General features: G+C 33.8%; 1 protein-coding gene across 1 annotated transcript in view; it reads right to left on the reverse strand.

The window, feature by feature from the left end:
• Nucleotides 1–14937, reverse strand: part of LRP1B (LDL receptor related protein 1B) — a gene marked incomplete at its 3' end in the record, with an annotated part of 2351282 nt that overhangs the window by 149373 nt on the left and 2186972 nt on the right. The window contains exons 91-94 of the mRNA XM_082630936.1: nucleotides 11045–11151; nucleotides 5848–5977; nucleotides 4085–4191; nucleotides 3615–3747 (exon numbers count right to left, since the gene is read on the reverse strand). Of these exons, the coding sequence (XP_082487062.1) occupies nucleotides 3615–3747; nucleotides 4085–4191; nucleotides 5848–5977; nucleotides 11045–11151 (477 nt within the window). The remainder of the gene's footprint in view (nucleotides 1–3614; nucleotides 3748–4084; nucleotides 4192–5847; nucleotides 5978–11044; nucleotides 11152–14937) is intronic.

The raw sequence follows: 14937 nt of genomic DNA on the forward strand, positions 1-14937 counted from the left end.
AAAATAGATACGTATATATTAATTAACAACAACCTATGTCTAAATATAACTTAGCTCTTGGCAGTTTCATAGAAATTTGGACAAGTGAATCATCACAGAAAATAATCATCTAGAGTTCTCATCTTTATTTGGGTTGAGATAAGCTTAAATATATAATATTTTATAATTTCTATAATAATATACACATTTGAGCTGATAATTACTAAAAAGAATAACTATCTTTTCCAACAAAATTGCTATAAAGAATAAAGTTTGAAAGCTCAGGCCAAAACAAACACCAAATTTCCTTAAGGCAACATGGTTTACCTTTAAAAAGGTGACTGCTGGGCCTCCCTCTTAGTGCAGTGGTTAAGAATCCGCCTGCCAAGGCAGGGGACATGGGTTCGAGTCCTGGTCCGGGAAGATGCCACATGCCGTGGAGCAACTAAGCCCATGTGCCACAATTACTGAGCCCGCGCGCCACGACTCGTGAAGCCCGTGTGCCTAGCGCCTGTGCTCCGCAATAAGAGAAGCCACCACAATGAGAAGCCCGCACACTGCAACGAAGAGTAGCCCCCACTCACGGCAACTAGAGAAAGCCCTCATGCAGCAACGAAGACCCAATGCAACAAGAAATAAATAAATAAATTTATTTTAAAAAAAAGTGAATGCTGCTTTTAATTCCATAGTATTTGGGATTTCAGTCCTTTTAAAGTAAACCAGTAAAATTGATTCACATTGAAAATGTTCCATGTTTATCCTGCAGCTCTCTTATCTTCCAGCCCCCAGCACTTAGCCCCTGTTAGCTCACGTGTCCAGATTTGAGATGAATGGATGTAACATTTAACAGAAGAGATGTTTATTCTGGCATTTTATCTCCTCAGTGCCTTGAAGTGCTTTTTTCCAATACCTAAACAACTTCCTGGAAGCAAATCAAATACTAGAAATCTGAACTTGGTCATGCCTTATGGTACATCCATACAGGATCAAACACTTTAACCAACAAGGTATTCCATTGGAATTTAATTACCTAGCAGCAAAGGAACCCAAGAAATGTTAGAAGCAGAGATAGGGAGGGTAGGGGAGATTTGACATATTTCTAAATGGTTGAATTAAAAGCTCTCAACTCTTTTTTTAGTCAGTAAGCTTAAACATTTAATAGTCATTTTAAATCTGAAAGTTATCTCAGGTTTCAAATACTATAATGTTCAGTTTTTTACTTTAATGTTTGATTTTTTAACCTGGAATCCTTTGTTCAAACACATTTTTTAAGGAAATCCAATATTAAAATAGTAGCTAAATCCTAAAAGGATTGCCCACCACCACCCACCCTCCCAGGCACACACACTCACTTTCCAGGTGTTTCTACAGCTGTTGGAGACATTTCACTGTGGCTGGACTTGATAGTATGAAAACATGAGCACAGAAATGTCCATGGAGATAAGACAAGAAACCGGACTGCTTGATTCTCATCTCAGTAAATTCTCTGTGCTGTTACATAGTTCAAATCTCATCACCCCTTCCTTTTTTAATATCAGAAAACTCCTCAAAAGCCTTGGAAAATTCCTCAAAATGCATAATATTAAAACCAAGTTCTATAGCATGACTCTTCAATTACTTGTGGCTCCTAAACATATCACTTCCCTCACCTCTGTGACTTTGAACACAATGATCCCACTGCCTGAAATGTACTCCCACATTTTGCTTGCATACCTAATTTTTCACATCAAGAAACTCATATTCCAACAGGGAAGCTTAGTCAAATAATACAGAAGTGATTATATTAGAAGGAAGAACATGACAACAGGGATGCAATCAAATGGTTCCTAGGGAAACTAAAAAAAGACTGCAATTTGGTTGAAGACACAGTAGTAACTGAGATGGACTTAAAAGAATAGATATAATTTTTACTGGCAAAGGTATTGAGATGGCAAAATAGAATAATCAAGAAAGATGTTGAAAAGCATGGAGGATATTGCTTGAATATTATCTTCCAGTTTGGCTAGAATTTAGGGTACATAAAGAGAATTAGTAGAGTTATAAGACTGGAAAGGTGAAATGGGATCATTCTCTTATAACCCTGACTGCCAGGTTGTGATATTTGTATCTAACGAGGAAGAGTTTTAAGTAAAGATTGACATAACCAGAGTTACACTTAAATAAGATGAACATGGCAGCAGTGAATAGGATGTACTGGTGACCAATTGGGTCACTAATAGCCCAGACAGGAAGCCATGAGGAAAAGAACAAGACTGGTGACAGTGACTTAAGCTGAGGGGATAGAGCTTATTAATTAGAAAATGGTAAATGATGAGTAGTTGTGGTCCCAAAGTCTTTGACTATAAGATTGTATATGAGTTGTTGGTACGAGAATGTCCACAAAGTTTGCTTTCTTTAGAGTAATCAATTACAGAAAGAGAGTGTGAGAACTTAAGCGAAAGTAGAAACAGCTATTATGGAAGTTTAATCTTTTACAGTTTTTTATAAGGTACTGCAGATTCCAAATGAGAAATAGGATTTCTTCTGCTGATATAACAACACTTTATCAGGTTTGGAATAGAAATATAGTACATCATAAAGTTTTGATTTAATATTAAAGAAAGTAGAAGATATTTTTCTTTGAGCGACTAGATATTTACAGAAGTAAATACTTTGGGCCCAGTTAAACTGTGTAAACCCTGAATGGCTGTTCAAATGCCTTGCAACATATGTCAATATCTAATATCATCTCTGTTGATGATGTTCCAAATATTCTAAAATGTAAAGTTGATTGAGAGACTTTTATAAGTAGGTAAAAATAACTTTTGTATTTAAACAATATATCTAATTACATATCTAAATATATATATAATATATTAATAAGATATATATTTCATAATATATCTTATGAAAATAATAAGAATGCTGCAATTTGTGATCATTTCAAGATTCACCCTATAATTTCTTTGCTTTCCTCTCATTAACCCTAAAGTAGCCATAAGTGCTATTTTTAATGTGGTGACTTAAACAAAAAAGTTATCTGTCAGGATTTTCACATAGCTGGAAAAAAATGATGCTATAAAACAGAAAGTTTCTTTCAGACTGACAAATAATGTAAGTCATTTTCTCAACTATATGGCAAGAAAGAAATTTGGGGCACAACCTATAACCTATACATGATCTAGCATATTAGTAGGTGTGGTATAGTATACCATATGCTGTTTCTAGTCTTTCAGAAACAAGGCAAGCAATGTGGAAGAGAAACGTGCCTAGAAAATACTTTGGCAGGAATGGCTATAGTGGCTATGTTCCCTGGATTCTTCTCATATCCCCATCCCTGACCCAACATCTAGTCCAAAGACATGCTCATGATAGGCACCCAAAAAACACTTGCATTTTGGTTGTCTTTGTTATATGAAGACGAATTTATACTCTTGTCTGAAAATGAGCCAGATTTTGCTTATTTAGAATAGGCTATTATGTAATGAAACTAGAAAAGGAGAATCATTTAGTGATCTTATCCTCTGCCTCTAGCACACTATGTAAATATTCTGCATAGCATCTTAACTGCCATTCTCTTATTTGCAGGCGTGCGGGCGGGCGCGCGCGCGCGCGCACACACACACACACACACACACACACACAAAGTACCTTACCTCTGTCACAGTTCTCTTCATCACTGCCGTCCACACAGTCATGAATTCCATCACAAAGCCATCTAATTGGAATACAGTGGGCTTTATTTCTGCATCGAAACTGATCTTCCTTACACTCAGTCACACAGTCCATCTGTTCAAATACAAACGGCCACTGCAGTTTTCATTAATGATAATGCTATCGTCACAAGCAAGATAAACATGCAGCTGACAATACTGGAGATTGATTATACTGTGGGCTTTCTTTTGTTTTTATTTAATGAATATCACCTCTGCAAATGACAATAGGGTTTAGTCTATGGACAGCACGAAGATTCAGGTATTTGCTGAAATTACTGTATTCAATGTTCTTGTCTTGACATTTTAGACAGTGCTAAGAATCAAGATTCTGTCTCTTTGTTTTTACTATATTTGCTTTCTCAAACCTAATTCATGTAATTCAGAGATTTTAACCAAAAGATAGATTTTACCTCATCTGAACCATCAGCACAATCATATTCTCCATTACATTTCAAAGATGCTGAAATACATCCTCCACTGGCACATATATATTCACTTGATGAGCAAGTAGGAGAAGCTGAATATAAAGTTGAAATTTAGATTTAGTGAACAGAATGAATGGTTGATAGACAAAAGCATATAAAAATTATACATAGTAATGAAAATAGTTTAGATTATTTGAGCTATATTCAACATCTGATATTAAATATTGACTTAAGATGTGCTTTACAATATTATTGCATTGTATTAAATATACCTCATGATGTAATAGCCTGTTCAATAAGTATTCAACTCACTAGACTAAAGAAAGAAAGGGAAAGAAAAAAACCCTCTATAACTTCCATCTTTCTGATTTGTGCAGAGTTAAATGTATTTTTTTTACAATTTTCAATTTATTTAAAAGACAAAAGCCTCAAATTATTTTTAAAACTGTAATAGGATTTAGTGACCTTTGGGAATGTTAATTCATATGTGCATTGTATAAAGCTAAAAGTGGAAATCTTGGCATGGTCTCATAGACCCTATGATATCTATTTGGCTGTTTTGATATAAATGTCATATTTACATAAGTTATAAGAAGTTTTTTTTTTGGTTTGGGGTTTTAAATATGAATATATGTATGATTAGCAGAGTCTGTAGAATTTGAAGTATTTCTTAATGTATGGAAAAAAATTTTTAAATGTGGATAAATAAGTTACTACCAATACCCAATTTAATTAATGGACATAATAATGATGAGACCTTTCTTTGTCTATGTGTTTGAGTTTGCTAAGTTTGCATTCAAACCTCTGCGGTTCTTGGCCTTATATTAGACTAATAGGTAGCCAAATGTACTTACATAATGACTTTGTGGTCTAAATTACTTAGTCCAGGAATGCTAAAAAGCTTTTCCCTTGGGATTTAATTTCTTTTAATTGGCAGTGTTTGCCTAGGGATATGTATTAATAAGGAGTCTGGGAATATGTATGGATTCAGTAAGAAAAAAGATGTGATCAATTAGCAACATGGACCATGGGCACGGTACTGGGACAATGGTAATGTGTGTGCCAGGTATCTGCAATTCTGGCCTAGTCTCTCTAAGTAATTTAACCATGAAGGTGCTTATAACCATATACATAGATTAAAAACTGATTTTTTCCCTAGTATTTTTTTTCCTGTAGAATATTGTTATTAAAATTCCTAAGTATAAAAGTTAATTTAATGAGTATATTTAAAGTCATGTTTAAGGAATAGAAATGTATAAATTGGGCTTTTCTTCCTATGCTCTGGTTTTGCTTCTTAATTTTATTTTTATTTTGGACCATGACATAAATAGAAATAATAGATATCCTTTTCCTCAGTTGGTATCACATTGAAACTACTATATTCTTTTTTATAACCTTAATTTCCAGAATTGAAACCTGACTTCTATCATACTTACAGTTTCAACATATTTCATGTTGCTGTCTTGGAAAAACAACTCCAAATGGTGTAGAAAAATATAGAGACCAGAAAACCAAATTTTGGGGAGTAATGCTTGGATCTTGAAATAATAACAATCTTACCTGCCAAAACACTTTCAAAGCATATGAAGGGCATACCAATTAATTTATCTACAGATATTTCAGATTATTTCTTAAAAACAGTAAATATGTGCATTATTTGCCACTGTTTTGTGCATATCATTGCTTAAATTTAAATTCTAACCAAGTTAAAATATTAGTTAAATGAAATATGGCCTCAAGAATTTTACCTGGCTCACAGTTTTTCTCATCTTCTCCATATTTACAGTCTTCATGGCCATCGCATTTCCATTTTGCTGATATACACTGACCATTGGAGCACTGGAACTGATCTTTGGAACAACTTGTTTCACAATTTCTCTGTCAAAAACAACACAGACATAATTAAAATTAATTTTTTAGACAAATGTCTTCAAACCCAAAAAAGACACATACAAGAAACTCAGATGGTCACATTTAAGCTTGTGACTATATAACATTATAATCCTTTTCCACTTTCATTTGTCTCTTAGTCATAATAAAACAGAGAAATGTAAAAAGAACATAAATCCCATGGCTTTATCAACTAATTAAATTGCTCTGAGTGGCTCATTCTCCAATAGACAGTTATAGGTTAATGTAATTTTAATAAATATAAGTGACAATGAAGATTGTGGGGAAATAAAAGGGCTAAAAAATATTTCTAAGCAAGTACAGCTGGTTCCTTGGGAGTGGAGTGGAAGGATGAATGTGAAACAACTAAGAATCCTAAGGCAATTCTGACTTGCCTTGGCAAAACTTCCTCTAATGTTCTTTCTTTCCTCTTATTCCCATTTTTGTTCCCTCTGTACCTGTTCTTTTACAGTTTGGTTGCTGTTCATATTCTTTTTCCACTCTCCTGACATTTGTTCCTGTGGAACTGTGAAATGAATTGTCACAATTGGCATTTTCTGCTAGCTTGCACACAGATTTTATTTGGAAGTCAAATAAGATAGTAGTGATACCTTTGGGGGCCTTTCAGTTCTTTTTGTGAGATCAATGAAAGGGATCCACTAGAAATTTACTTTCCTTGAGTCTGACCGCTCTGATTGAAATGGGATGCTCCAGTGAAATATCTTGCTGGGATGATGTTTTTCTGCTGTTTAGCAATTTCTACTGTAGCCAAAATCTATTTGTCTGCTCCTTTCACAAAAGGTGCAGCACTCTCACAGCTTGTGAAACTCCCAGTGAATGAAGCATATCAAACTATTACTCCCTGCTTCTTCCCAGTTTCATCCCATGTAAGAAAGAAGAGTTTATTTTCTAAATTCCTATAGTTTTCTCTTTGCTGATGGCAGTTTAGACTGCCTGCTATATAACTGATTTTCTTTTCTTCTTTTTTTCTTCCCTTCTTCTCCCAAGTACTGAAAATTTACCATTTACTAGAGTTTCTTAAATAATAATGCAAAGAAAACTAAGATTACTCCCCGTATTTGATAAATTCTAATAGAAGACCAGCACCTAAACCAACAATTGCAATAAAATATACTGTCAAGATAAATGAATATGCTTTAAACATATGAATTCTTAAAGGTTTAACAAAAGGCTTCACAGAAGAAGTTTAAACAGAAATGGAACTAAGAAAAGATTTTTCATGTGTAAGGAGAATTAGAAATGTGCTGTATCTGAGGGGTAAGTTATGTAATGGTGCAGGACGTTGGAGAAATAGCCCATGCACTGGTCATGAGAAAGTAATTTCACATATTTTGTTCATCACCTTCCTCTTCCATGCCCAGTACTATGCCTGGGACACATTCAATAAGTAAGCATTCAATAAAAACTGCTGAATAAATAGTTGAATGAATGAAGTAGCAAATGTAGAAAATCAGGAATATAAATGAACATTTTATGTAATTCAGGTCCACTAGGATAGGGATCATGTCTGTCTATGAATCAAGTGTCTAATATATGCGTTGATTATAACTGCTCAGTATATATTTATAGAATTAATTAATGTTTATCTCAGCAATAAGGCTAATTCAAGTAAAAGAGTTCAGTAACCAACAACACTGGTCTATTTGTGTTGACAATAACACAGAAGGTAATACTTATAGACACTTTTTCTATCATCAGAAGATTTTGATTTATAACAGATTACAGTATAGTTGATGCAGTGTGTCTGTGTTTATATCTGTGGGGTATTTAATTATCTTAGACATTTAAAAACATACAGAAAAATAGAGAGAATAGAATAATAAGACCCACGTGCTCATATGCATATTTAACAATTATCCACACTTGGCTATTCATGTTTCATAATCCTCTCCCCCAATTTATTTATATTCTGAACTTTAACATAACAATGATAGCTTCAGAAAATTAACAGTATCATGGAATTAACAAAAATTTCTTAAAGTTATTCCCAATCCACATTAAAATTTTTCTTATTTTCTTAACTATATAAAAATATGGTTTGGTAAAAGAAGGATGTAAAAGATGTCTATACACTGAGTTTGATTTGAGTTTCTTTTAATGTGTAACTATTTTCCATTCCCCTACTTTTTTTTTAATGCCATTTACTACTTGAAGGAACCAGGTCATTTGCTCTATAGAATGTCCACATTCTGATTTTGGCTGAGTGAATCCTAAGAATGTTGATACCTTAGCAACCTCCAAAGTAACAATTGAGCTTTTTATTTGTTTAAGTATTATTATGAACTCATGTATTTTTGTACATTTATTGTATTTCAATACATTACAGTCATTTGTTTTTTCTTTCTGATGCTCAAATTGTCATTTTTGTCAGTGGAAAGCCCTGCAATTTTGCTCCTATGTACTCTGGACACTATCCCAATAGCCTTGTTTTCTGGCTTGACAAGATGTTAGTGGCTCATTTTGTCAATTTCCTTTCTCAGACCTAGAATTAAACATTTCTTAAAGGGGTTTTGATTCTGTTGATTGGAAAATGTATTTAGAGGTCATGACGTGAATGTTAGAGATAGTCTTTAAGGCTGGGATGTCATTGGTTTTAGGATTTTTCAGTGGCAGAGCTTAGAATATATATTGTTAAAAAGAGAAAAATAAATCAAATCTCAAACTGATACTTTTGAATTTAATTACAGGACTTTTATTTACTTTCATTGTTTTTAGATTTGTATCTCCTTTATTTTACTTAAAAATTTTGAGTGTTAATAATATTTTAAAAATTTAACATTTGAACTATCCTACTCTTAAGATATTGATATATGAAATTCAAATTAGCAAAACCAATGTTATTATTTAACAACACATCTACGAATACAGTTTAAGATTCTTTTACATTTCTTTTTGTCCTTACAGTATATTATACTGGATGCAGAAGCCATATATTATATTTTAAAGGCACTTTAAATAGTTCTTCTCTGTGTTTGCCACTAACTTGATACACAATTACATTGATCAAAGTTTTTGGTTTCTTTTTTTTTTTGTTTTGGCTGGAAATTAACAAACTAATTCAGTTAACATTCATACAAAATTAATCCTCACAATTTGCTTTTGTTCCCAATATGAGAATATCCTGTACGTAATTATGCTTTCTAGCCATTTGTTCAGCTCACCTTTTTATTTGTTTGTTTGTTTGCTTTTCTTGTCAATGAAACCTATCATGCTAGATTTTAGAAAGGAAATAGAAATCAGCTGCCCATAGTGTTAGCCACTTCCTTACACATAGACTATACTAAATGTCTGTAAATGTAGAGAAAGACCACCTTTCAGAGAGTTAATTTAATTCCCTAGGGACATTATCATAAAAATGTCCAGATAATGGAGATATGTTCAGCCATCAGAGAACTATGTCCATGAACTTACGGCATGAGAGAAACGGCATGGATAAGGATTTCTATTTTCACGTGATTAAGATTTTGAAAAAGAAGTGTTTGATTCTGTTTACGTATGTTGGACATCTAGTGAACAACATGCAAGACAAAATCACAAGCCTTAAGCAATATATCCCCACCTCTTGATGTTTCACAATTACACGGTGCTGATGGAACACATTATTTTAAAGAAAACAAAAACAAACCATTTTAATGATATGGATGAATTTATGTGAAATATATTTTCCTCACTGGGAAACATTTAATATAATTTTTGAGAAAATAGATACTAAGGAAATATGTAGCTGAGCAATGTAAGACTTGAACTTCCCTGTGCATTTTTTAAAATTTCATTTTGACTTGTTTTGTGAATAGCCCCATAAATAGAAATAGTATTTTTCATCTTCTCCTAAGTGACCTTTGCAGCCTAAAGGTTTAAGTTTTCTGGACTTCAGGTGAGAAATTAAGTGCATTGGTTTCCAAAATCTAGAGTCTTTTATGTGATTAGGGGAACTTTTCCAAGATAGAGAATGGAGAAGAATTGTCCAAACTTGGTAAGAATACCTGAAGGCTGGGAAAGATCTAGTTAATGTGGGCTCTATCATTAATAGAGACCTGCAGTGTCTCCCAAAGAGACGGGTAATCAGTGGATACTTAAGGAAGCTGAACCTGAAACACAGAAACCTCTAGAGCAGCAGGAGGATTCTCTTTTGCCAAGCCTACAGTCAGTGGGAGGCCCTTCGTGAGGGTAGGTACATATTCGAGTCAATATGGTCTAGGGAGGTCTAGGGAGTCACTGTGTACCGGGAGGAGCCATGGTGGCCACTGAGCTCCAGAGACCTCATTTTTCCTTCATCTCTGACTGGACTTGATTACACAAGTGCTATGTTCCTGATAGTAACATGAGAAATCATTAACAGAGAAAATCACTATTTTCTCATAGTAATCGCAGTGATTATTACTGTGTATCATGTATTATTTATAGAGCATCATGGAGTAATTAATATCTGTAACACGAATACACATATGCATAAGTAATGAACTGCGTGAAGTTTTATAAATGTTAGCACAATCTAAGATTACAGAATTATCCAGAGAAATTCTAAACTTTTTCACTTAACTGTGTGTATGTAGAGCTTATTATAAATGGATTGTGATTCATCATCTAAGCAAAGCTAAACCTGCGGTTTCATAAAAATTGATGACCCATATCTAAGTATATAAGACTATATGTACTGAAGAAAGAGACTGGGGAGAAGAAACTGTTTAAAATGCATAAAAATATTAGTCCTGACTATAAATACAGCAGAAAATTTATGAACAAATTCACAGATGGCAAGGGCATCAGCTATAGGGAATAGGGTTTCCAAACATCTTATTCCCAACCCAGCCATTCACCACTTGAGGTAAAAGAGACTATAAAATTAACTGTCAATAGTAGCACAAGAGCCATGTGTGTAGCATGGCACTTAGATATAATACTTATCTCAGTGTGTCAGGAGCAAAATGCATTCAGAGCTGTCCTTGTCACACTCCTTGAATTAAATAATAATAATAATGAATGTGATTTTAAGGAACTGCTTTATTTTTTGTTTGATTTTGCAAAGATGCCTACCTCATCAGAGCCATCTGCACAATCAAAATCTCCATCACACCAAAACCTTGAAGAAACACAGTCCCCATTGGTACAGAGAAAATCTTTCACTGTACAGGTTTGTGGCTCTGGGGACAGAAAAATAGCACAAGGTTATTCCATTATATGCAACTTCATTCTAAAATTTATATGACATACAACATGAGGTAGCATTAAGAAAATAAAGGTTAGCCAAGCAGAACCAATAAATTGTTTAGAAAAAATGTTTCATGAAGGATCTATGGTACATAATATAATGATTTTTCAAATTTATTTTTAAAGTCATGAATAGAAAGTGGCATTATAGAAACAAATTGAAAAAAAGACAAAAGATAAATAGCCTACTGTTTAATAAAAATGCAGCAGCAAAGTAAATTAAAAGGCATAAAAATCTACACATTAAAACAAAACAACAATCTTTTCCAGTTGAAATTCTAAGTCATTTTATGTATTTACTTAAAGCAAGTAAGACATTTTGTTACTCCCTGTGGTACCCAGGGCTGTTTATTTACTGAAAATTCTAGAATTTGGTTCTTGACTTTTTATTATGTATTCTAATGACTTTCTAATTCTTCAATTTTGTCCCCAGAAAATCCAGAGTTCCTAGAACTAAATTATACATGGGGGTATTACTGGACAGGACTGGGTGGGTAAGGATTGAAGAGGCAAGAGGAGACTCCTTTTTGAAAATTGCCTCTTTATTTATGCAATTGTTTGCTTATGCCCTACATAATTACCTGCCATTTTAGATAATTTCCCAATTTAATTTAATTATGCTTCACCATATTCCACATAGGACATAAGTCAAATATTGTGACTTGCTATTTGGCTTCATTCCTATGTGGAATATGTTTCATCTGGACAATGAAGTAGGACTGCAGAAGTTTGTTCCTGCAAGTAATCAATACGACTGCTGGGCATCATCTATTGTTTGGTTTTGTTTCTCCAAAGAGAACTGATATCTGGTATGATGAGAGAACCCCTTGTTTTCCCCCAGTCATTAACTGTATTTACAGCTGTCTCACACACAATAATACTCTTGTTCAGATGAAAGAGAAATAGGTAACAGAAATTAAATTTAAGGAATATTCATATGAAGCATAATTTTCTACATAAAGATTGTGCATAATTCAGCCTGTATTTGAATATTGCTCTACACAATCACTAGGTTTCTAGCTATAGGGTAACGTCTTGAATGTTTGTTATCATGAGGGCTCCTACATTTCTATATAAAGATCCCTTCTGAGAACACTGGAAGAGCTGTGAAAAGTGGAATATGTATCAGAGCTTTTTGTTCTGCTCTGGGACTTTATTTTAAAATGTGAACTTCAGACTATGAATAAGATAAGATGCTTACCAGTAGCATGATAAGGGGGGAAGCCCCCTCATTTTTCAATACTCCTTTGTTTAGACAGCATGACAAGGACAGTTTCTCTTTTTGACTTTGCACTATATTTACACATATTACATTTTAATTTTAAAAACAACTTTATTAATACTAATATTACTAATTATAACAATAATAAAAATTACCAGCTACTGATTTCTTGTTTTTTGTTAGGCACTAGGTGAAGTTAATGCCAAGTACTTGAATTAGCTCGTAAATTAATATTTACAACTCTGTAAGGTAGGTGCTATTGTTGGATCCTTTTTTAGATGAGTAAATTGAGGCACAGAGAGGATAAGAAATTTACTCCAAATCACCCAGCAGGCAAAAGAGCTAGTACTGAACTTGAACCTAGACAACCTGATACCAGGGCCTATACTTTTACTGCTAGGCCATATCATTGCCTCCTATACCACTGAAGAAGTAATAAGTGCTCACCTATTTCAGGAATTGACATTAAAGCCCTGAAAAGTCAAGTTAATTGTCCAAGGCACATGTCTAGCAATGTCTATTTCATTTTGCAATAATAATAAAAGAAAACCCTTTTTCTCTTTTTATCCATCCATACTGAAGCTGTTTCACCCTCTGTCTATTTGCAGACACATGCAGTTTTATTCTCAGGGAAAAGAAATTATAGTAAAATAAATAAATAAATTAATCAATGCTCAATTCATCAAACGATGGTAAATAACATTAAAATATTTTCATTAAATAATAAAGAGAGAGTATAGCTAAAACATAGTATATTTAGATGTTTTAAAACAGCAGTAGAATCATTTTATTTCATGGACATGAGGGTATCCAAACAGGATAATTCTTCCTTTAATATTCTAATTTGCCTTTATTCTAATTAAAAGCAAGTATGTTTATCATATGCTAAGCAGCAATAATTTCACAGGGTTTTACACACTGCTATGGGGAGGGCTGGATGTTGTTGATGCAGGGTTATAAAAAAGTTGTATAGCCAGTAGTTCAAGGCATTTGCCCAATAGTTCCACAGAACATTTGATCTATAGAGACTTGTCTTACCATTGTTAATTATTCTGTTCCAATATGGGTGCACAGGAACTGAAAGACTTGCTTGGAAAAGCATTTTTCAATACAAATGGAAATTCTGTATGCTTCTACCATGTTTTTAAAAAATGCCAGCAAATCTACTTCTGAATAATAATCCTGAATTATTTATACATACACAAATGTCATCAAGGAATGGGGAAGCTAATCTGCTTCTCACTCTCATCTATATGCCTTAGAATTTTTTGCTACTAGTTATCTCAAGAAGAAATTCTCTCTTGAGGAAAATGTAATTTTGTTATGAGAGAAGATCCTAAGTGATTGTATTCTCTAATTGTTTATCTTGCCTTTGATCTTTTCAGGATAAAGTAAAAGACCAATTTTTAGAACTTGGTGTGATAGTTGGCACTTTTCTTGTGAAAAAGAACAAAAATATGACTATACCTGAAATCTAACCCATTTGGAAAGAAAATTTAAATGTGACATTTTCCCTAGTATTTCTAAAATGTTTTTCCCACACTAACTTGGTCTGATATTATCTATTCCTCAGATCTAAAATAGATAGGGAATCCCATACATGAACGATTAACCAGGTTTTCCATAAATCTCATTTAAATATGCTAGATTAACAGCCAAGAAGCCTTTACAGGGCATGTTTCAGAAGGCTGATTCTATAATAAGGATAAAAAATAAAGGCATAGGGGCTTCCCTGGTGGCGCAGTGGTTGAGAGTCCGCCTGCCGATGCAGGGGATACGGGTTCGTGCCCCGGTCTGGGAAGATCCCACATGCCGCGGAGCGGCTGGGCCCGTGAGCCATGGCCGCTGAGCCTGCGCGTCCGGAGCCTGTGCTCTGCAACGGGAGGGGCCACAACAGTGAGAGGCCCGCATACCGCAAAAAAAAAAAATAAATAAAAATAAAGGCATAATATAAATTGGTCACTTCCTTTGATACTAGTGAAGGCACAAACATACTGCCTCAGAATTGAAACGAACTATGAGAGCCATCTTGCACAAAACCTAAGAAGCTATATTCAGAAAATAAAAGCAACTTTCAAAGCCACAGAGTTAGTGGCATGGCAGAAAAGATTCCAGACTCCAATTTCTCCACTGAGTATATTATCATAAACCCTCGGTGATAAGTTCAAATGTTATATCAATGTGGGTGTGAGCATCTGAGGAGAATTTTTAGAATACAATTAGTATAACTGACATGCTATACAAAACATCTTTTCATATAAATTCAGTGCAAAAGTACTAGAAATTCAAATAAGGCAGATGCAGCTTGTCTTTCTACATAAACCTTGATCTAGTTGATCAAATTATTTGATACTTTAAAATCTATTGGATGCTAGTTACTTAATAATGTAAAGATATGAAATAATTTTATTTTGCACATCAATTACTTAGAAGGCATACATGCTATATATATATTTGTTGCTGATGAAAATAGTAGAGATGTCAAGATTTCTCAAAT

This window comes from Mesoplodon mirus, assembly GCF_964341445.2.
Source record: "Mesoplodon mirus genome assembly, chromosome: 8".
Classification (NCBI taxonomy): Eukaryota; Metazoa; Chordata; class Mammalia; order Artiodactyla; family Ziphiidae; genus Mesoplodon; species Mesoplodon mirus.